Below are 23533 nucleotides of genomic sequence, written 5' to 3'. Positions count from 1 at the left end.
GGCGTCGATGGCCCGCCGCCCCACGTCGGGCGAGAGGGCCCTCATGATTGCGTTGTTGCGCCGAAGCCGGTCGCTGTGATTGTGATTGTGCACGATGGTGACTTTCACGGCCATGCCGTAGAGGTCCACCACGCCGTAGACCACCAAGGGAGTGAGGGTGGTGGCCACGCCTGGAAAGAGAAGGGGGGGACACACATCGGGGTCACGTGACTCCCCAAAGCTTAAGTCCGTGTCTCGGTTTTGCCTCCCGGCCGGCTTAGAAGGGAATCAATCGGTGGTGTTATTCTACAGGTGGTCCTCGACTTACGACTGTCCTGCGACCTGTCCACTGCGGTTATAAAGTGAGTCGCCCACATGACTGACCCAATTTCACCGTCTTTTTTTTGCACTGTTATTATTATTTCTTCTATTCATTAAACATGAAAGTCAACTGAACATTTAAAAATGTATCACAAATATCATTGACTGGCACTGATGGTTAATATGTGTTTATTATTACTATTATTATTATATACTTTTATTCATTAAACATGAAACTCAGTCAACTGAACATTTAAAAATGTATCACAAATATTATTGACTGGCGCTGATAATTGATACTGGTTATTATTATTATATTACTATTATTATTATATACTTTTATTCATTAAACATGAAACTCAGTCAACTGAACATTTAAAAATGTATCACAAATATCATTGACTGGCACTGATGGTTGACACTGGTTGTTGTTGTTGTTGTTGTTATTATTATTATTATTATTATTATTATTATTATTATTATTATTATTATTATTATTATATACTTTTATTCATTAAACATGAAACTCAGTCAACAACATTTAAAAATGTATCACAAATATCATTGACTGGCCTTGATGGTTAATATGTGTTTATTATTACTATTATTATTATATACTTTTATTCATTAAACATGAAACTCAGTCAACTGAACATTTAAAAATGTATCACAAATATTATTGACTGGCGCTGATAATTGATACTGGTTATTATTATTATTATTATTATTATTATTATTACTATTATTATTATATACTTTTATTCATTAAACATGAAACTCAGTCAACTGAACATTTAAAAATGTATCACAAATATCATTGACTGGCACTGATGGTTGATACGGGTTATTATTATTACTATTATTATTATAATTGAAATTTGCCACCCATCTTGCATCCAACGACACCGGGCAGCTTAAAGCATTAAGAAACCTTCAAATCTACAATCGTAGAAACACAGCGAATAAAATCATGAAGAAATAAAATTAACCCCCGATGGGAAAGGAGAGGCACATTGGGGGTAGGGGGGGGAGGATTTTTGTGGGGGATTAAGATTTAACTACTTAAACACCTCCAGAAAGAATCTTCTTCATCGCAGCCATTTGGCTGACCAGGCAGTCCTCGACTTAACGACCAAAACGGAGCCCAAAATTTTGGATGCCGAGCGAGACAGTTCAGTGAATTTTACGACCGTTCTTGCCAGAGTTACTAAATGAATCCCTTCAGGTGTTAATAACCTGGTCGTTAAGCGAATCTAGCTCTGCCTGTGGCTCACCAGAAGGTCGCAAAAGAGGGAATCACGTGACACCCCAGCCCCCCACGGGACGCCGGGACGGTCATAAATACGAGTCGGTTGCGAAGAGTCTGAATTTTGATCGCTGCGACCGTTGGGAGGCCTGCGACGGTTCTGAAGTGCGCAAATGGCCGTCAGTCCATTTTTTTTCAGTGCCGTTCTAACCACGGTCACTAAATGAACCGTCGTAAGTTGAGGACCACCTGTAAATGCAGCCCTATTTAAGCCAATGTGTTAAACAAAGCTATCGTTCGCTCTGGGTGGGGGGTGGGGTTTGGCCAAACACTGGAAGGAAACACAGATTCGGGACCAAAACGTCGTGTGTTGTGGTCGTAAGTCGAAGGGGCATCCCCCCACTTTCCCCCCCTCTCCCCAGCCCCGGCTTGGAGGGAGGGAGGGGGGTCTCCGGATCCCGAAAAGCCCTGTGTGGTTTCATCCCCGAGACGATGGTGCCAGTGGTGGGTTGCTGTTACCGGTTTGCCCCGGTTCAGAACAAACCGGTAGCAAAAGTAAGCGGAATCCAGCGCACCTTGGTCGATGCCATTGATGTAGAAGTGAAGCGCGTTGTTGGACTTCCGGGTGAGGCCGATGTGGTCGCCTTCCTGCGGGCAGAAGACACAAAGCAGGGTGGGAAGTTCCTCCGAGGGGAGGGGAGGAGGGGTTGTGGGGGAGGGCGTTGCAGACTCACCTGCAACTCATCCAAGCTGAATTCGCAATACTCCCGCCGGGTCCCTTTCCCGTTGGTGAGAATCCCGCAGCCGCTCATCATAATGGTTCCTTCGTGGGTTGAGTGGAGCATGACAAGAAGAACTGAGTGGGGACAAGGGCCGGCTGATGTGACTCCCCTCCCCCGGGGGTCCTCTGCACCCCCCCCCGCCTCGACGGAGACACCCCCTCCCTGCCCACCACCCGCCGAAGGCGACGGGAAATCCGCCATCCCCTCCTCCTCCCGTCCCTCTCTCCCCCGCCCTGGATACGCACGAGTCGGGGAGTCACCTGAGCGCAGGTTCGTCATGGTGGCCGGGTACTCCAGGTTGTTGGGGTTGTGGGTGGTGACCCCGATTTCGATGGAGCCCGACCACTTGTCCACCAGCTTGTCGATGCGGATCTGAGGGAGGAGACAAAGCGGCGCCTTGAACTCCCTGGCGCCTGCTTCGAAATCTCTTCTTTCCCTCTAAAAATAGCGGGGGGGGGGTTTCTCTCTCAATCTGGGCGACGTTAAAGAGTTGGGGGCTGCAACTCCCAGAATTCCCTATCCCGGCCTCGCTCCGTTTGCTGATTCTATTCAACAGTTGGGTCTAGTGGTTAAGGCAGCAGAGGCTGGAAAGCGGGAGGTGGTGAGTTCTAGTCCTGCCTTAGGTATGAAAGCGGACTAGGTGACTTTGGGCCAATCGCCAAGAGACTGGGAGTTATAGTACACCTTAGACATGAAAATCAGCTAGGTGACTTTGAGCCGAATACCAGGAGACGGTGAGTTCTAGTTTCACTCTAGAAAAGCCAGCTAGGTGACTTTGAGCCAAACACCAGGACCTGGGAGTTCTAGTTTCACCTTAGAAAAGCCAGCTAGGTGACTTGGGGCCAATCACCAGAAGATGGTGAGTTCTAGTTTCACCTTAGAAAAGCCAGCTAGGTGACCTGGGGCCAATCACCTGAAGACTGGGAGTTCTAGTACACCTTAGACATGAAAACCAGCTAAGTGACCTTGGGCCGATCACCAGGAGACAGTGAGTTCTAGTTTCACCTTAGAAAAGCCAGCTAGGTGACTTTGGGCCAATCACCAGGAGACTGGGAGTTCTAGTTTCACCTTAGAAAAGCCAGCTAGGTGACTGGGCCAATCACCAGGAGACTGGGAGTTCTAGTCCCGCCTTAGGCAGGGAAACTGCTTGGGTGACTGTGGGCCAATCATCAGGAGGTGGTGAGTTCGGGCCAGTCTCCCTCTCTCAGCCCAACCCACCTCACAGGGTCGTTGTTCTGGGGAAAGGAGGAGGAGGGGGAAGATGTGTTGGACATGTTCGCAGCCTGGACTTGTTTGTAAAAGTAATAAAGGAATGGTTGGGGAGACCAAGAAGAAGAAGAAAAAGGGATCAAGAGAATGGCCGATTCAGCAGCGTCTGTCCTCCCCAGGGATGGGAGAAGATAAATAGGGACTACAAATCCCAGATGCATCATCCTTGATGAGCCACCCCCCACAATGCCTATGGAGAGCATTATGTTGTACTTAAGACGCTCCAAGCAGCACCTGAAATTTTCTACACAACTTACCGCAATGTTTCTCAACCTTTGTGATTTTTAAGACCTGTGGACTTCAGCTCCCAGAATTTCCCAGCCAGCAGATCAGTTTCCCATTTAATTACCGTATTTTTCGGAGTATAAGACATACTTTTTTCCGCCTAAAAGAGGGTGAAAATTTGGGTGCCTCTTATACACCGAATGTAAACCCCCCCCCCGGCACCCACCTTTTGGCCTCTGCCTCCAAGCAATTTGCCTCCTAACAGCAAACAGCCTGTTTCAGTTTCAGCCTGATTAGCACAAGCAGCTGATTTGTCAGTTGGATCGGCCTCCCGACAATCAGCTGTTTCCGGCTGCAGGGATTGCCACAGCCTATTGCTGCCTCCTTGCACCCCATTTTCCACCCGTTCTGGGTGGCGGGGATCAGAATGGGCACTAGGCGATGGCAATCCCTGCAGCCTGAAACAGCTGATCGTCGGGAGGCCGATCCAACCGACAATCAGCTGCTTGTGCTAATCTGGCTGTGCTGAAGCTGAAACAGGCTGTTTGCTGCAAGGAGGCAAATTTCTGGGAGGCAGAGACAGGTAATTTTTTTGTTTTCCTCCCCCAAAAAGGTAGGTGTATCTTATAGTCTGGAGCATCTTATACTCCGAAAAATACAGTATCATGCCATCTAACCCACCTATTTTTTTTTTTAACTAAGTTAGCTTGTCATGGGTTATTTTCCTCATTTTGTTGAAATCAAGATATATTACATCTACCGCATTCCCACTATCTACTAAGAAATATTGCCCAATCAAAAAAAATACAAAATAGTTTGGCCACATTTTTCTTGCTTTGGGAGTTGAAGTCCACAAGTCTTAAAAGTCACAAAGGTTGAGAAAAATGGCTCCTTTTCTGGGCCGCTAGAGATTTGGGACCCCCACGCCCCCTTACCTCAAACATCTCGTTGTCCCGTAGCGGGCGGTTGGTCATGACCACGCCGTTGTTGAACTCGTCCAGCGGCCGGCGCCTCTCGGCCGTCTTGTTGTTGTTGCTGAGTTTGATCAGGGTGCCGCACTTCTCGTGGAAGAGCAAGGCGTCGTTGGAGGTCATGGGGGGCGCTCCGCTAGGGGGGGAGTCCGAGGGGGGGCTGCCCAGGTTGACGTTTAACAGGCTCCCGTTGTAGGACGACAGGATGGTGTTGCTCACCACCTCCGACAGCTCCATGCTGGAGAAGCCTACGAGGGGACGATTGCGTTTGTGTGAATGTCAACGCACCCGGTCGGCATGCCAGCACCCGGTGTCTCTCGGCTGCCCATCTTGTGAAGAAGAGGGGGGGGCTACGGATGTGGTGGGCAAGACTCCAGGCCTGGTTCATTCAAGTGAGAAGCAACTTTGTTCTACTGACGAAGGCTCCGGGTTAGAAACCAGGAGACGGTGAGTTCTAGTCTTGTCTTAGACAGGTGCTGGCTGGGTGACTTTGGGCCAATCATTAGATGGTGAATTCTAGTTCTGCTTAGGCATGAAAGCCAGCTGGGTGACTCTGAGCCAATCACCAGGTGACAGTGAGTTCTAGTCCCGCCTTGGGCATGAAAGGCAGCTGGGTGACTTTGGGCCAATCACCAGGAGACAGTGAGTTCTAGTCTTGTCTTAGACAGGTGCTGGCTGGGTGACTAGGCCAATCACTAGATGGTGAATTCTAGTTCTGCTTAGGCATGAAAGCCAGCTGGGTGACTCTGAGCCAATCACCAGGTGACAGTGAGTTCTAGTCCCGCCTTGGGCATGAAAGGCAGCTGGGTGACTTTGGGCCAATCACCAGGAGACAGTGAGTTCTAGTCTTGTCTTAGACAGGTGCTGGCTGGGTGACTTTGGGCCAATCATTAGATGGTGAATTCTAGTTCTGCTTAGGCATGAAAGCCAGCTGGGTGACTCTGAGCCAATCACCAGGTGACAGTGAGTTCTAGTCCCGCCTTGGGCATGAAAGGCAGCTGGGTGACTTTGGGCCAATCACCAGGTGACGGTGAGTTCTAGTCCCGCCTTGGGCATGAAAGCCAGCTGGGTGACTCTGAGCCAATCACCAGGTGACAGTGAGTTCTAGTCCCGCCTTGGGCATGAAAGCCAGCTAGGAGGAATTTGGGCCAATCACCAGGTGACAGTGAGTTCTAGTTCTGCCTGAGGCATGAAAGCCAGCCAGATGACGGCTATCTAGGTAACACTGGGCTCTCAGTCCACTCGACCTCACAGGGTTGTTGTTATGGGCGGGAGGAGAAAGGAACAGGAAGGAGTATTAGGTAGATCCGCTACTCTGAGTTAGAATAGAATAAGAGAGTTGGAAGGGACCTTGGAGGTCTTCTAGTCCAACCCCTCGCTCACACAGGAGATTCTATACTATTTCGGCTGTCCGGTCTCTTCTTAAAAGCCTCCAGGGTTGGAGCATTCACAACTTCTGGTGGCAGGCAGTTCCACCGATTAATAGTTCTAACTGTCAGGAAATTTCTCCTTAGTTCTTGATTCTAGTGATTTATATGAAAAAAATGTAAAAACGATTACAAAAACCAGCGTTTAATGTCGTTAAGGGAAGACAGCCGGTGGGCTGCTGAAACTATAAAATTATTATAATATTTTTTTCCCCCCTTGTTTCAAGGGACTCACCGTTCTCCGATTCCAGGCTGCTGGGGAATTTATCCGGCCGCGTCTGGTTGCAAGGCGCTTCCAGGGCTAGAGAGAAGAGGAGGAGGAGGAGGAAGGAGAAGGGGAAGAGGAAGGCTGTCAGGGGTGCTTCCGAGAACAGCCACAGGCCGTGTTGCCTGGGAACAAGCCAAGAATCATGGCTTAAGGTCCTGAAGGGGCAGCCAAGAATCGCAGAACAGAGGTTGCTGTGCTGGTCTCAGGAGAACGAGCCTGTGCAGACCCTTCCCCACTCTCGCTTCCCAACCACCTGATACAGGCAGTCCTCGACTTCCGACCGCAACTGAGCCCAACGTTTCCGTTTCTCAGTGAGACGGTTGTTAAGCGAGCTCATGCCGCATCTTACAACCTTCGTGGCCACCGTTGCTAAGCGGTTGTTAAGCGAGTAAGCCGGTTATTAAGCGAATACGGCTTCCCCATTGAGTTTGTTGGACAGGTGGTCGCAAAAGGGAATCGCGTGACTCTCCCCCCGCTCCCCGGGACACTGCGGTCGTCGTAAATACGAGTCAGTGGCCAGTTTGGATCACATAACCATGGGGAGATGCTACAACGGTCGTTAAGTGTGGAAAAACAGACACTGCTCCTTTTTTTCCCCCCAGTGCCGTTGGAACTTCGGTCACTAAACGGTTTTAAGTCAACGACTACCTGGGTTTAGAGAGGCAACAAAGCGCCGGAGAGGCGGGCAGCCCGAGTGGACGAATCGTCTCGCGCATCTGGCCAAACCAGGGCACCAAAATTGGTGGACTTCAACTCCCACAATGCAATCAACCCACCAACCAATCAAAACAGAAACTGGGTGGGACCTTGGAGGTCTTCTAGTCCAGCCCCCTACTCCAGCAGGAGACCCTATAGGGCAGGGATGGCTAACCTTTTTGCCATCTCGGGCCAAAAGCGGGGGGGGGGGGGGGTTTGCGTGTGTGTGTGTACCCACACTCATAATTTTATGCGCCATGCACGTGAGACCCACCCACACCGTTCCCGGCACGCAATGGCCTGGTAGGCCCGTTTTTTGCTCTCCCCAGGCTCCAGAGCCTTTCTACGCGCCTGGGGAGGGCGAAAACAGCCTTCCCCACCACCCCAGAGGTCCTCCAGAGCAGTGTTTCTCAACCTTGGTAGCTTGAAGATGGGTGGACTTCAACTCCCAGAATCCCCCAGCCAGCAGCGCTGGCTGGGGGATTCTGGGAGTTGAAGTCCACCCATCTTCAAGCTTCCAAGGTTGAGAAACACTGCTCCGGAGGCTGGAAACGGCCCATTTGCCGACTTCTGGTGGGATTGGAAGGCCCGTTTTTTTTGCTCTCCCCAGGCTCCAGAGCCTTTCTAGGCGCCCGGGGAGGGCGAAAACAGCCTTCCCCACCCCACCCCTGAGGCCCTCTAGAGGTAGGAAACAACCTGTTTCCCTACTTCCGGTGGGCTCAGCTGGCGCATTCTGGAGCTGAGCTCGTGTGCCCACCAATATGACTCCACGTGCCACAATCTCGCCATTATGGCTATAGGGTCTCCCGCCAATTCTCTGCTTTTTTTGGGGGGGGGGTACCTTCATCGCGGGAGGCTCCCTCTTCCGCTTCCTCGGCGTTTCCCGGCACCACCGTGATCTGGGTGCACTTGCCGTACAGGTCGACCACGGCCCAGACGCGGGGAGGGATGCCAGTGGCCGCCACGCCACAGTCCTGGCCGTTGACCCAAAGGCGCAGCTCCCCGTTGGCCGTCCGCTGGATGCCGACCCGGTCGCCTTCGCCCAGCTGATCCAGGTCCTGCCCGTATTCCTCCAGAATGGAGCGCCCATCGCGCAGGACGGAGCAGCCGGAAATGATCCAGGAGCCCCCCTTGAGGCCGGTGGCGCTGCTGGGGAAGTCGAGGTGGTTGGGGTCCAGGGCGGTCACCCCGATCTCCAAGGAGCCGCTCCAGGAGTTGACCTGCGGGTGGACAAGAAGGAAAAGACGATTAAGGGCTGCTGTGATTCGCACTCGGCGCCGGCCAAAGGGGTTCAGACCCTCCTCAAACCAGGAGGAGCTTAAACCCATCGGCCAGGGATTCTTGCTCAAAGGCTGTTTTGGGGGACAGGGGGCGATAGGAGGTGTGTGGGGGGGGCTTGTCAACATTTCTGAAAGTCTAATTTTGAGTGGGGGGTCTCAGAAAGTGAGCCTGGGTCCTGGAAGTGTTTTCTGAGTGGTGGTCTCTTTCTTTGGGGGTCTATCGCCCCCATTTTGCACCCCGGAGAGATGCAGTGGGAGAAGTGGTAAAGAGAAAGGACAGGGGTTGGGAAGAAATGGGGGGGGTGGGAGAGGTAGAAGAGGAGGGGGTCAGCTCTGCCCCTCCAGCTCTCTCCCCTGCCCACCCTGAGGCTCTGCTGAGGGGTAGAGGGAGGGCGGCTGCCCAGCTCCATCCCACCCAAGGCCGTCCTGTTGCCTCCTTATTTTGGGGACCCCTCCCCTGAAGCCCCCTCCCATTTGATCCACAAGCCTCTGCTCTCTACCGAGGGCAGCTGCCCAGTTCCATCCCCAAAACCTCCCATCCTGTTGGCTCGTCCTTCATTTGGGAGACCCTGCCCTCCTCCTGCAGCCCCCTCCCCTGAGACCGAGGCTCTGCCCCCTGCAAAAGGGGAGGGGGAGGGCAGCTGCCCAGCTCCATCCTCAAGACAACTCAACCCTTCTTCTTCTTTTGGAGACCCCTCCCCTACCCCTCCTGGGCAACCTTCCCCACCATTGCCTCAGCCTTCCTGCGGGGATCCCCCCCTCCCTGGCTGCTCCTCTGGCCCCTTCTCCTGTGACCCCCCCAGGGTCTCTCCTCCCCCCAACAGAGGGAAGGGCAGCCACCTACCTCCATCACTGTGACAGCCCCCCATTGACTTTATTTGAGGACCCCTCCCCTGCTCCTCCCCCTCCTGCAGCCCCCTCTCCTGCGACCCCCCCAAGGCTCTCTCCTCCCTCCCACAGCACATCTCGCCATCCCCAAGACCCCCGCAATTCCTCCTCCCCTTGCTCCCCTCCTCCTCCCCTCCTGCAGACCCCCTTCCCCGGGACCCCTAGGCTTTGCCCCCATCCCACAGCGCATCTCACCACCCCCAAGGCCCCCTCCCCAAATTGCTTCTAGACTTTGTTTGTGGAACCCTCCCGTCCTGCAGCCCCCCTCCCCTGGGACCCCCCTCCCACAGCGCATGTCCATCCCCAAGACTCCCCCCTATTACTTCATTAGGGGACCCCTCCCCTGGGACCTTCCAGGTCCACCCCCTTTCACAGTGCGGGTCCATCCCCAAGAGACCCCAAGACCCCTCCCCAATTGCTTCGAGCCTTCATTTGTGGACCCCTCCCCTGTCCTGCCTCCCCCTCCCCTGGGACCCCCCCTCCCACAGCGCATCTCCATCTCCAAGACCACCCCCCATTACTTCATTGGGGATCGCCTCCCCTCCGACGCCCCCAGGTCCTCCCCTATTTCACAAGGCGGGTCCATCCCCAAGAGACCCCCTCCCCCCAATTGCTTCGAGCCTTCATTTGTGGACCCCTCACCTGTCCTGCCCACCCCTTCCCTGGGATCACCCCTCCCACAGCGCACGTCCATCCCCAAGACTCCCTCCCATTACTTCATTGGGGGTCCCCTCCCCTCCCCTCCTGCAGCCCCCTCCCCTGCGACCCCCCAGATCCTCCCCCATCTCCCAGTGCAGGTCCATCCCCAAGAGACCCCCTCCCCCCAATTGCTTCTAGCCTTCATTTGTGGACCCCTCACCTCCTCTGTCCTGCCTCCCCCTCCCCTGGGACCCCCCCTCCCACAGCGCATGCCCATCCCCAAGACCCCCCCATTACTTCATTGGGGGTCCCCTCCCCTCCTGCAGCCCCCTCCCCTGCGACCCCCCAGATCCTCCCCCATCTCCCAGTGCAGGTCCATCCCCAAGAGACCCCCTCCCCCCAATTGCTTCTAGCCTTCATTTGTGGACCCCTCACCTCCTCTGTCCTGCCTCCCCCTCCCCTGGGACCCCCCCCTCCCACAGCGCATGCCCATCCCCAAGACCCCCCCCATTACTTCATTGGGGGTCCCCTCCCCTCCTGCAGCCCCCTCCCCTGCGACCCCCCAGATCCTCCCCCATCTCCCAGTGCAGGTCCATCCCCAAGAGACCCCCTCCCCCCAATTGCTTCTAGCCTTCATTTGTGGACCCCTCACCTCCTCTGTCCTGCCTCCCCCTCCCCTGGGACCCCCCCTCCCACAGCGCATGCCCATCCCCAAGACCCCCCCATTACTTCATTGGGGGTCCCCTCCCCTCCTGCAGCCCCCTCCCCTGCGACCCCCCAGATCCTCCCCCATCTCCCAGTGCAGGTCCATCCCCAAGAGACCCCCTCCCCCCAATTGCTTCGAGCCTTCATTTGTGGACCCCTCCCCTGTCCTGCCTCCCCCTCCCCTGGGACCCCCCCTCCCACAGCGCACGTCCATCCCCAAGACTCCCTCCCATTACTTCATTAGGGGACCCCTCCCCTCCCTTGTCCCGTCCCCTGGGACCCTCCAGGTCCTCCCCCTTTTCACAGCGTAGGTCCATCCCTAAGAGACCCCAAGACCCCCCCAATTGCTTCTAGCCATTTGTGGACCCCTCCCCTGGGACCCCCCCTCCCACAGCGCAAGTCCCTCCCCAAGACCCCCCCATTACTTCATTAGGGGTCCCCTCCCCTCCTGCAGCCCCCTCCCCTGCGACCCCCCCAGGTCCTCCCCCAAATCCCCAAGGGACCCCCCCGGGAGACCCCTCCCCTCCCCCTGCCCCCCTGCGCTGACCTTGCGGTCGATGCGGACGGTGAAGAGGGCTCCTGGGGCGAGGGGCTCCCGGCTCAGCACCAGCCCGTGGTTGAACTCCTGGCCGGGCTGCGAGCGAGCCGCGCTCCTCCCGCCCCGCGACACCGTCACCAGCCGGCCCGTCCGCGGGTGCAGCAGCGGCAGCGGAGAGCCGCCCCCGCCCGCCGCCCCCCCCGCCGCCCCCGCCGCCGCCGCCGCCCAGCATCCCGCCCCGACCAGGCCCCCGCAGCAGCAGGGCGCCCGGCCGCGCTTTACGGCAGAGGGGCATGGCGCCGCCGCCGCCGCCGCCCCGCTTGGCGGCAGGAGGGCGCCCGGCCGCGCTCGACGGCCGCGCTTGACGACCCGCCGGCTCGACCCTTAGCAACGGGGGCCGCGCGCCCGGACTGCCTAGCAACGGCGCCGCGCTTGACGGACGCTCCTGGCGACCGGCCTCCCTGCCTAGCAACGGGGGGGTTCTTTCTTTCGACCGCCGTGTTTCACGACTGGCCCGCGCTTGACGACCCTGCCTAGCAACGGGGCTTCTTTTGGACCGCCGTGTTCCGCGACTGGCCCGCGCTTGACGGCCGCGCTTGACGACCCTGCCTAGCAACGGGGCTTCTTTCGGACCGCCGTGTTCCGCGACTAGCCCGCGCTTGACGGCCGCGCTTGACGACCCTGCCTAGCAACGGGGCTCCTTTCGGACCGCCCTGTTCCGCGAATGGCCCGCGCTTGACGACTGGCCTCCCTGCCTAGCAACGGGGCCGCGCTTGACGGCCGTCCTTGACAACAGGCCCGTCTCAGCTTAGCAACGGCGTCGCGCTTGACGGCCGAGGGGGTTTGCGACCCTTCTGTCGCCGCTGGGCTTCCCTCAGAGGGTCGTCTGGGGTCTTACGGCCGCCCCGTGGGATGTGACAGGAAGAGAGCCGCGTTCCCCGCCTGGCGCTTCTGCATGTGCTTTGTAGTGGCTTCTGTGGGCCCAGCGAGAAGGGGGAGGTGCAATCTGAGTCGTGTTTGGCTTTAACCGGGCAGACATGGCGCTGAAACCTCTCTTCCCCCCTCCCCCAATTCTTTCGGAAGAGAAAAAAGTCCCAAAAGCTGACTTTTGGGGGAGGGGGAAGGATGGGGGCTTCTTCCTTTTTTTTTTTTCTTCCCAATCAGGCGCTCTGTTAGCCACCTATGGCCTCGGAGGCGATGGCGAGGCCCACCTGCAGAGGGCGCTGAGGAGGCTCTGCGGCCATTTTTCCCTCAGGCGGGCCCAAGTGACGTCATCAGGGCGCGCGGGCGACGCCAGGGGAGGCGGAAGGGAGCCGCGAAGGGATGCTGGAGGCGGTGCTGTCCGGGGCCGCCGAGGGGCTCCTCCTCCTCCAGGGTGAGGGGCTGGGGAGGGGGGCTTCCCCACCCGGCCTGGCCCTGCTAGTCCCCCCCCTCGGCTGCTGCGGAGGGGCGGCCCCTTTACGGGACAGCTGGAGGGGAGGGGAGGTTGTCTCCTTGGCCGAAGTACGAGCGGGGATTGCTACTGGCCTCTGTCTTGGAGCTGTGGGATCTCCTGGTGGCCTCCCATCCCTTTCAGGGGATCTCCTGGTGGTCGATTGCATGCGGGGGATCACCTGGTGGCCTCCCATCCCTTCAGAGATCTGGCCTGACGAGAATCTCACAATGGCCTCCCATCCCCTTCAGGGGATCTCCTGGTGGTCTATTGCATGTGGGGCATCACCTGGTGGCTTCCCATCCCCCCACAGGGTATCCTTTAGTGGCCTATCACATGCAGGGCTTCTACTGGTGGCCTCCCATCCCCCCTGCAGGGGATCTCCTAGTGGCCTCCCATCCTGGGCAGAGTTTTTCTCCCCCTCCCCCCCCCCAATGGAAGTGCCAGCTGAGAAAGGCAAAGAGTGTCCAGGAGGAAGCAGCTGCTCGTGAGTGGTCAAGAGAGACGCTATGGCTGACCAGTCTGTTTCCCTTCTGGGCCTTCCTTTTCCTTCCTTCCTTCCTTCCTTCCTTCCTTCCTTCCTTCCTTCCTTCCTTCCTTTTCCTTCCTTCCTTTTCCTTCCTGCCTTTCTTTCTTTCTTTCTTTCTTTCTTTCTTTCTTTCTTTCTTTCTTTCTTTCTATCGCAAAGTTTTAGGCCGCCCATCTCCCTCACTCTGAGCAGCTTGCAGGTTGTAAAACAAGTAAAAATATAGTTAAAAGATTAAAAGAACACAGAATTAAAATTTTATTAAGAACGATATTAAAACCGAACTAAAAGATTTAAACCCAAAAGACTCGACTTCGCTTTTTCCCCTCTGGCAGATGCAGTTGCTTGCGAAGGACGCTCCCTGCTGAAGAGCTTCATCACAGCTGCCGCCCAGCGGTGAGTGGGAGACTCCCGGGGGCTTTGAATTTATCACTGTATCAAATTTATAGGCCACCCCTGTGGCTTGGCAAAACCGACCTCGAATGCTTGGTGCCAGCCCACAGATGGGCTGCTCCCCTAAGATGAGAGTCCCCTGCCCAAGGAATACACAGGCGCCTTCTCCAGCACCCCAGCTCGAACGAGTGGATTTTCTTCCGGTCTTGCTTTTCAAGGTCCAACTTTCACAACCAGAGGTAGCTTTGGGGAACATAGGAAGTTTCCCCCCCCATTGGCTGCACCTTATTGTACAGATATACGAATTAAAATGCACAGTAGCAAAGGAGAGTAGCCCAATTCTCAAGTGTTGGCACAGCCACATTAACAACTGACTCTTCCTATCATAATGGCTTTCTTTGGTGAATCCCCCTCCCCCCATGACGTGGCCAAACTAAGTGAGACACAAGTTTTGTGATTTTGCTTGTCAAGGGACATGTTATGCCCTCGTCAGAGCCTGAATCTGCGGAGGAAGATGAGCCGGAACTCGAGATCAAGGGGGTGGCTTCGTTGGCTTATTTATTTATTTATTTATTTATTGGTTCGATTTATATGCCGCCCTTTTCCGGAGACTCAAGGCGGCTTACAGTGCGTTAAGCAATAGCCTTCATATTTTTGTATATACCTGCTTAGTAGGGCTTTCGCCCTGCCCCACCCCAAGCGTCAGAGTCAGCTTATTTCCCCCACAATCCGGGTCCTCATTTTACCTACCTCGAAAGGATGGAAGGCTGAGTCAACCTTGAGCCTGGTGAGATTTGAACTTGTAGTAATTGCAGGCAGCTGGTGTTACTTAACAGCGCTTTAGTTTGCTGCGCCACCAAGGCTCTTATAGGCTTGGGAGGAAAATGGAGAGGAGTAGGCCAAGTCAAGCCAGGGCCTTTCAGGATTGGGACGCCTTGTAGGCAGGGAAGAAGTGGGGCCAGGATGCCCAAGAGAGGCTAAGCAGTGAACCTGAGAGACAGAGCAGAATGCGGTATTGCAGGCTAACTCACTGCTCACTGCCAGGAGTTCGATCCTGACCAGCTCTAAATTGACTCAGCCTTCTAATCTTTCCTTCCGAGGTGGGTAAAATGAGGGCCCAGATTGTCGGGGGAAGAGGCTGACCCAGTAAACCACTTAGAGGACTGTAAAGCACTGTGAAGCAGTATATAAATCTAAGTGCTACCTTGCTTTTCTTCTCTAGGGCAGAGTGCATCCACGTTCTCAGCTTTGATCTCTCAGAATTGGAATTCAAGACTGGGCTGAGCACTGAAGTGACCTCCCGGTAAGTCCTAAATTTCTATTTTGTGTGTGTATGTTTCTCTCTGTGTGTGTGTGTGAAATTTGAAAGCAGGGAAGGGCACTGTGAGCCAGTCCAAAATTTAGGCCAATGCTAAACATTTGGCTGTTGGGAAAAGACCTCTGGCTCTCACGGATGTGAGAGTGTGAGTTGTGCTTCCTTCCACTCAGCTTTCTGGATTTCTGTGGGTCGCTTACTTTGTAGTTCAGTGTGTGGTACACAGCCAGCAGGGTATACAATAGTCCTCAACTTCCACTCATTTAACATTGATGAAGTTCCCTACTTGGGTCATGAAACGTCTGCAAGAAAACGACCCAGCTCAGAGACCACTGAGGACCCCCCCCCCGTTCAACCCCCAGCGACAAATATTCTCCTTTATTGGTTACAACCATTCCTTTAGTTGACCGTTCAAAGTGAAAACAGCACTGGAAAAAGTTGACTTATGACCACTTTTTCACACTTACGACCGTCTTAGCATCCCCGTGGTCACCCTGATCGAAAAACGGGCCACTCGGCAACTGGCTTGTTTATATGAGGGTCGCAGTGTCCCCAGGCTCACGTGATCCCCTTTTGCAACTTTTAACAACTGCATTCCCAACTTAAAAACTGCCGTGATTCACTTAACGACGTGGCCAGGAAGGTCGTAAAATGGGGCAAAACTCACTTCACGAATGTCTCAGTCAGCAACAGAAATTTTGGGCTCCAATGAGGACTTACCTGTAACTCGCTTTCTTCCAGGATATTGTTTCATGATGCTTTCCCAGATCCCCTGGGCTGGTGCGGGAGAGGCAGCGGCCTGACCCTGGGAGAATTCTCCGCTTCGGGATTGGCGTCCCGCCTGGCTACAACCTCACAGGGATCCGCCACGATCGTGCTGGATTCCCTCAGCTGGCTGCTACTCCGCCTTCCCTTTCCCTCTGTCTGCCAAGTGCTGGCACAGCTGCCCAGGAGAGCAAATGCTGCTGGTGAACAAAAAGGGGGGGGCATTGGGAGGGGCAGAGGGGTGCAGATTGAGCTGTGGTGGCGCTGTGGTCAGGGTGCAGTACTGCAGGCTACTTCTGCTGACTGCTGGCTGCCTGCAATTTGGCAGTTTGAATCTCACCAGGCTCCAAGTTGACTCAACCTTCCATCCTTCTGAGGTCGGTAAAATGAGGACCCAAAATTGTTGGGGGCAGTATGCCGACCCTGTAAACCGCTTAGAGAGAGCTGTAAAGCAGGATATAAGTGCTATTGCTTAGGTAGGTAGGTAAGTAGATAGATAGATATAGATAGATAGATATAGATATAGAAACGTTGCTATAAGAAAAACTTTTAAAGTCACTGGTAGGATTTTAGCTGAGGTTTTAAAGCACCTTGCAGAGTGCTCTGTAAGGATTTTTAGAAGATTTTAAGCTGGGATTTTAACCAGGATTTTAAATATTTTAACCAACTTATTTACAATGACGCGGGAAAACACCCGAGATTTTAATTTTTTGCATATGCGCACCCGCGAAAACTTAAGAAGACAAATAGATATAGATACATATATGATAGGTAGGTACATAAGTAGAAAAAAGAGATAAAAATATGCATAGATACGTAGATCTATAATAGATGATAGATAGATTAGATAGATAGATAGATAGATAGATAGATAGATAGATAGATAGATAGATGATAGGCAGGTAGAAAAAGAAAGAAAAAAAAGGGAAGATAGGTAGAGCTATAGAGAGAGATAGATATAGATCTATATAGATACATAGATCTATAATAGATAGATGATAGAGATAGATGGTAGGCAGGTAGGTAAGTAGAAAGAAAAAGAGAGAAAAAGAGAAAAATAAAAAAATAAAAAGGAGAGATAGGTAGAGATATAGAGAGAGGTAGATATATAGATCTATAATAGATAGATATCAATAGATCGATCAGTCGATTGATTGATCGATCGATAGAATTTACTCCACAAGGAAACTCAGTTTTGGACTTCACACGCATCAGGATTCAATTGCTACCCAGTTCTGTTCCTCTGTTCTCAGTGCGTCTCATCAAGGTCCGAGTGAATCCTGACGCTGCTCGAAGGGATGAGCAGCTTTAGGGTTTCCTCAAAATCTCCTTTTCTCCGCAGGGCTGAAAATTGTCCGGATTGTGGCGCTCGTCCACGGGGATTTGCACCCGCCTGCCCAGCTGGACGTGCTGAAGACATTGGCCCGCCTGGTGGTGACCCTGCAGCCGGGACCGGGGAGCGGACGAAGTGGGGATGGGACCCCCCAAACCGCTGTCGTCCTCCATAGAGAGAGGGGGAAGAGGCTTCTGCAGAAGGTGAGGAGGGCCAGATAGGGCTTCCTTTGACCCACGGCGAAGACAGCACAGGCTGCAAAAGCTCGGCTTTGGGGTCAGAAATGCAGGGAAATGTCTTTCCATTCAGCGTTAAATGAGGACGTATGTGGAAGAAATGGAATTTTGCCTTGCACCTGGCTGATAGATGATAGGGAAAGGAAGGAAGGATGGGAAGATGGGAAGGAGAAGAAAAAGAAGCAAGGAAGAGATGGAAGGAGAAGAAAAGGAAGGAAAGAATGAGAAATGGGAAAGAGAAGAAAAGGAAGGAAAGAAGGAAGGAAGAAAACGGAGATACGTAGATAGATAGAGAGCTAGGCTTCCGGTTTGGCTTCCGTCGTCGCTAGACGGTCTCTTGGGACCGCCACCCCCGCCGCCCGTAAAGATAGATAGAGAGCTAGATATACATAGATACATAGATTATAACAGACCCTGAGATTAATATCTTAAGGCCATTAATTGTTTGAGATGCCATTGAAATAAATAGTTTCTCCATATCATAAAAAAATTAAAATAAAATGCAGTCTTGGCATTTGGGAAGGAGCGCGAGGCGAGCCCTCCCTGAACGGAAGCTGAATGGCGGTTTGTTCACTATTTAATTATTAAATTTATAATTGCCACCCCTCTTGCTTGGAAACACCTCAGTTGTAACAATGAGGACTAGAATTCCAGCTTCCCACCCCCCCCACCTCCGCTCTCTGACAAGATGGCTGCCATGCTGGCTGAGGAATTCTGGGAGTTGAAGTCTGCAGGTCTCAAAAGCTCCCAAGGTTGGACACACACACACACACACATACACACACCAGTCTAAAAGAGTTCTTTAAATGGAAATACAGGTAGTCCTCCACTTGCAGCAAGTTCATTTAGTGACCGTTTAAACTTACAGCGCCACTGAGAAAAAGTGACTGGCGGCCATTTTTTCCACACTTATTTATTATTTATTTATTTATTTCATGTATTTATATGCCGCCCTTCTCCAGAAGGACTCAGGGCGGCGAACACAAGTTAAAAACATGTGCAACAAAATCCCACTTAACGACCGTCGCTGCATCCCCACGGTCACATGGTCAAAACTCGGACGCTTGGCAACTGATTCACATTTATGACGGTCACAGGTGTTCACGTGATCCCTTTTTCACGACCTGATACACCAAGCCGACGGGGAAGCCAGATTCATTTAACGACCCTTTTACTAACTGAACAACTGCAGGGATTCAACTTAACAACTGTCTCACTTAACTGATGGAAATTTTGGGCTCCGCTGTGGTCATACGTCGAGGACTACCTGCGAGTCGAAAGAGTTGTGCTTGCCAAGGAAAGCCGAGGCAGATTCTTTGTATCCCCTCTTCTCCCCTCCCCACCCCTCATTTCTGCCCTTCCCTCCCCAGACAGAACTCTTCAGCATCCTTCCGGGGTATGGGTTCAAATTCCTCGGCGAGCTGCCACCGAAAGGCGTTTCCAAAGAGGACGAGGCAGAGGAAGGACGGGAAACCGCAGCGGTACGTGCCTTGGGCTTGTGACAGATGAATTGGGAGCAGGGTTTGGTTTTGCGGGGGGGGGGGGATTCAGGTGGGCTCTTTGTCAGATCATGAGGAATGCTTTGGCGGTCGTAAGTGCAAGGAGTGGTCATAAGTCCCCTTTTTTCAGTGCCATTGTAACGTGTAACGAATTGTTGTAGGTTGAGGATTGGTTAGAAATGAATACTTTAATGAGTTCTGCCTCTGTTTGGATAGGACCAGCAAGTAATCCATCTCTTGACATATCCAAGGGACCCTGAAGGTCTTCTAGTCCAACCCTTAGGCCTCAAGTCAGGAGATCTTACACCGTCTCAGACAAATGGCTGTCCAACTTTTGCTTGAAATCTTCCATCTATGGAGCGCCCACAATTCCTGGAGAGACCCCTGTGCTCCAAAATCTATCCACCCACCTGTTGGTTGAATCCACCCAGTCTTCCCTGGGATCGCCCTTCAATCATCCATGATCCTTCTGTTCCTTAGAGTAAATCCGGGTTTTTCAGAGTTAGCTACTTTAAAATGGATGGACTTCAACTCTCAGAATTGCCTGGCAGTAATGCGTTCCTTTTGATAAGTACACCCACTGTGGTCCGCTTACTCTCTTATAATCCCTTCCTCTGCAATCTCTCCGCATTAAAAGGATAGGATAAAAAAGAAAAAAGAGAAACAGGCATGGCTGACATGGGGAATTCTGGGAGTGGAAGCCCACCCATCTTAAAAAGTTTGAAAAAAACACTACCAAGATGGCTGCTTCAGCACAGGGAGATCTTTTTTCCCCCCCTTTTCCTTTGATCCACAAACGCCGTTGATCTTGGTAATCTTTCCAGGTTGATCCGACGGCCCGTCTGACCTTCAACCTGCGTCTCACGGAGGCCGAGCGCCAAGCCAGGGAATCGGTGCCTCTCCCGTACCACTTCAGCGAGGAAAAGTAAGGACTTTTGGTCTCTTTCCTCTCACATATTTCATTTATCCACCGATTAAAATTTATACGCCGCCCAACTCGCTCCACAAAACGGCTCGGGGTGGCTTAGGGTATTTGGCAAGCTCCCGTTGAAGGACAGAAGAAATCCAGAAACGTGAAGTCTTAGAGGGGAAAACTCAGTCAAATGGAGGCCATTTAGCAAGCTTTAGAGTGGAACGAAAATTCAGTTGGCATATTCCTTTTAAGGAACATTATATTAAAAAAACATGTATTATAATTCAGTTGACACATTGCTTGAGAGCCACTTTGGCCTAGTGGTGAAGGCACCAAGTTAGAAAGCGGGAGGAGATGAGTTCTAGTTCCACCTTACGCTTGAAGGCAGGGTGCCTTTGGACCAATCACCAGGAGGCGTGAATTCTAGTCCCACCTTAGGCATGAAAGCCAACTGGGCGACTTTGGGCCCAACCCACCTCACACGGTGGTTGTTGGGAAAAGAGGAGGGAGGTATATTGGATACGTTTGCGCCTGAAGCTATTTGTAAAACTAATAAAAGGCGGGATGCAAATGTATAAATAAAAAATAAAGGAACCCCGTACCTCTGTGAGGTTATGTCGAACGCATCTTGGTTCCTCGCTCGGATAAGGAGTCAGACGGCACATCAATTTCATCAATAAGTTGAATAGCAGAGGTGGAAGAAACCTTGGAGGTCATCTAGTCCAACCCCCTGCTTAAGCAGGAGACCCTATAACAGTGATGGCGAATCTTTTCGGCACCGAGTGCGGAAAAGGGAGCACTTTGTACGTGCTCGTCAGGGCCACGACCAGGAATGAGGAGCTGCCCAGGGGGCATGCGCGCGATGGATATGATACTTCCGGTTTCCGGTGCATGCATGTGAACCGGCCAGCAAGTCTTCCGGTTACTGCCACGCATGCACATGCCAGTCAGCTGGCCGGCGTGCATGCTCACGCCAAAAACAGAAGACCAGCTCTTCCGGTTTCGGGCACTGCCGCACACACAAAAGCCAGCTGATCATCGTGTGCACATGCACAGCAGAAACCCGGAAGACGAGCGGGCTAAGCCACACATGCCAGGCGATATGGTGCCATGCGTGCCATAGGTTCGCCATCACGGTCCTATAACTTCTCAGACAAAGGGCTTCTTAAGAACCTCAAGATTAGATTGATTGATTGATAGATAGATAGATAGATTGGTATAGATGATAGATTGGAATAGATGATAGATAGAGAGATAGAGAGATAGGGATAGATGATAGAGAGAGAGATAGAGAGAGATATAAAGAGATAGAGATATAGGAATAGATGATAGATAGATAGATAGATAGATAGATAGATAGATAGATAGATAGATAGATAGGAATAGATAGATGGATAGATAGATAGGAATAGATGATAGATAGAAAGATAGATAGAGAGATATATAGGAATAGATGATAGATAGATATAGATAGAAAGATAGATAGATAGATAGGAATAGATGATAGAGAGATAGATAGAGAGGAAGAGAGAGAGAGAGAGGAATAGATGATAGATAGATAGATAGATAGATAGATAGATAGATAGATAGATAGATAGATAGATAAATTCCAGGAGAGCCAGACAGAGAGACAGACGTACATAGATGATAGATACTGTAGATATTGACAGTACCTAGATGATAGAAAGAGACAGACAGACATAGATGATAGATGGAGGGAGGGAAGGGAGAGAGAGGTTAGATAGGCAGACCATAGAATCAAAGGATTGGAAGGGACCCTGGAGGTCTTCTAGTCCAACCCCCTGCTCAGGCAGGAGATCTCATACCGGTAGCATTTCAGACAAATGGCTGTCCAAGCTCTTCATAAAAGCCTCCTGTGATGGAACACCCACAATTTCCAAAGGAAGGAAGGAAGGAAGGAAGGAAGGAAGGATGGATGGATAGAGATGTGTGAAAAAAGAGAGAGATGATAGACAAATACATTTTTTCCTTCTCCTCTGCTTTCTTCCTCCTTCCCTCCCAGGAAGTCCTCTCTGCTACAGACATCAACCGAGGAAGGGAAAATCTTCTACGAACCGGACGCGGCCGATGACTTTGACGAGGAAGATCCCGATGACGACTTGGACGTGTGAAGGAGAAACGGGGGAGCCGGCTGTTTTTTTCCAGATCTGGGACTGGAATCCTTCCACCTCTTCCTGGAGAGCTGCTTTTCTTGACAACGATGGCGGACAGAACCAGTTGGCTGCTGGGAATGGGACTGGCAGGGCAAATCGGAACCCGGGGCCGCCTGAAGAAGAAAAAAACAGTCCAGATTTGCTGCTTCGTTCGTCTGGAAAAGGACAGGAGTAAAAAAAACCAAAAAAAAAAAAAGTGACTTTCAGGAAATCGGTTCAGATCCCGGATAGGAGGAGTGATTTGGTATCAGCCATCCTTTTGAGGAAGGAGAGATTCGTAGCCGGGCAGCCAATAAACTTATCTGAATGCCGACAGGACTGGCTCTAATGCGATGGAATAGAATAACAGATCTGGAAGGGACCTCGGAGGTCTTCTAGTCCACCCCCCTTCTCAAGCAGGAGACCCTATGCTATTTCAGGCCAACGGTTGACCAATCTCTTCTTGAAAACCTCCAGGGATGGAGCGCCCATAACTTCTGGTGGCAAGCTGTTCCACAGGTTCTCACTGTTTAGGAAATTCCTCCTTAATTCCAGGTTGCTTCTCTCCTTGATTAATTTCCATCCGTTGCTTCTTCTCCTGCCTTTGGAGAATAATTTGACCCCCTCTTCTTTGGGGCAGCCCCTCAAATACTGGAAGACTGCTCTCACGCCCCCCCCCCCCAATCCTTCTTTTCTTTAGACTCACAAACCCAATTCCTGTAAATCTTCAGGCCTTTGATCATCTTAGTTACATAAAAACGATAAACCATCACCTTGTCGGTGTCTTTTAAAATTTTGATTTGTATATATATATATTTTTACAAAGTTAGCGGTGTGGGTGACTCAAATGACTGCATCTTTTGAGGGGGGGGAGGCTTTCTCAGGTTAGACCACTCTTTTAAGATGGGTGGACTTCAACTCCCAGAATTCCCCAGCCAGCTATGCTGCCTGGGGAATTCTGGGAGTTGAAGTCCACCCATCTTAAAAGAGGCCCCAGTTGAGAAATAGGGTCTTAAGAGCCCATGTGCTAGACTTTTTTTTTTATTTACACAATGGAAAATATAATTGTTTTTTTTTTTAAATGGACAAAAAAAAAAAAGCAGAAATCACTTCATAACTCTTAATGACTAGATTTCAAGGCAGCTTTGGAGAGGGTTGCATAAACAACTCCAGAACCGAGGAGAAAATAAAACCTAAAAATGCCTTGTTCATTTGTGGGGGTGGGGGTGGGGGAAAAGAAACCACAACAACCCTGCAGTGTTGCCCACCGTCCCTAAATATCAAACTCCGTATCAAAAAAACCCCCCAGCCTCTCTTTTCCATAGTTGGTTCTTTCCCCGGCTCCCTCTACGAAAGAAGCGGGAAAACACAAAATTGGTTCATGCTTTGACATAATTTTTCGTATTTTAAATCGGGGGTTTTTTTGTGTTTTTTTTTTTTTTTGTCTGTGCATTTCAACTTTTGTGTGAGGGAAAGAAAGCGGGAACTCTCCGCGCATGCGCTTCCGCTTCTGGTTTTTTTTTAAATGTGTGTCTTGACGGCGCATGCGCGTCTGAGCCTCGCCGCTGACTGGCCGGCTCCCCTATCCTCACGCTTTCAAATTCCTCGATGGGCTCCTTTTCTTTTTATTTTAATAAAGCGGAGGGAGCGCATGCGCGGCGCTCTCCGGGCCCCGCCTCCTCCTCCTCCCTCGCCTTCTAATTGGACGCGCATGGCCTTTCCTCCCACCCGCCT

At 51.9% G+C, this 23533-nt stretch overlaps 2 protein-coding genes across 2 annotated transcripts in view; one reads left to right on the top strand and one right to left on the bottom strand.

The window, feature by feature from the left end:
* Window positions 1–11529, bottom strand: part of NEURL4 (neuralized E3 ubiquitin protein ligase 4) — a 42846-nt gene extending 31317 nt beyond the window's left edge. Inside the window, 9 exon segments of the mRNA XM_070956589.1 lie at window positions 1–170; window positions 2122–2194; window positions 2281–2402; window positions 2574–2700; window positions 4758–5041; window positions 6456–6521; window positions 8026–8404; window positions 11244–11423; window positions 11425–11529. Of these exon segments, the coding sequence (XP_070812690.1) occupies window positions 1–170; window positions 2122–2194; window positions 2281–2402; window positions 2574–2700; window positions 4758–5041; window positions 6456–6521; window positions 8026–8404; window positions 11244–11423; window positions 11425–11529 (1506 nt within the window).
* A 997-nt stretch (window positions 11530–12526) lies between these two features.
* Window positions 12527–22569, top strand: ELP5 (elongator acetyltransferase complex subunit 5). Its single transcript, XM_070956590.1, has 8 exons — window positions 12527–12609; window positions 13528–13588; window positions 14808–14888; window positions 15642–15868; window positions 17008–17201; window positions 18605–18715; window positions 19558–19658; window positions 21670–22569. The coding sequence occupies exons 1-8, from the start codon at window positions 12558–12560 to the stop codon at window positions 21776–21778; spliced, it is 936 nt and encodes a 311-aa protein (XP_070812691.1). The 5' UTR covers window positions 12527–12557; the 3' UTR covers window positions 21779–22569.
* The last annotated feature ends 964 nt before the right edge of the window (window positions 22570–23533 follow it).

The sequence above is a fragment of the Pituophis catenifer genome, unplaced genomic scaffold (assembly GCF_029215685.1).
Source record: "Pituophis catenifer annectens isolate HBS135680 unplaced genomic scaffold, rPitCat1.0.hap2 SCAF_102, whole genome shotgun sequence".
In the NCBI taxonomy this organism is placed as follows: domain Eukaryota; kingdom Metazoa; phylum Chordata; class Lepidosauria; order Squamata; family Colubridae; genus Pituophis; species Pituophis catenifer.
This window is presented reverse-complemented; position numbering and strand designations above follow the sequence as displayed.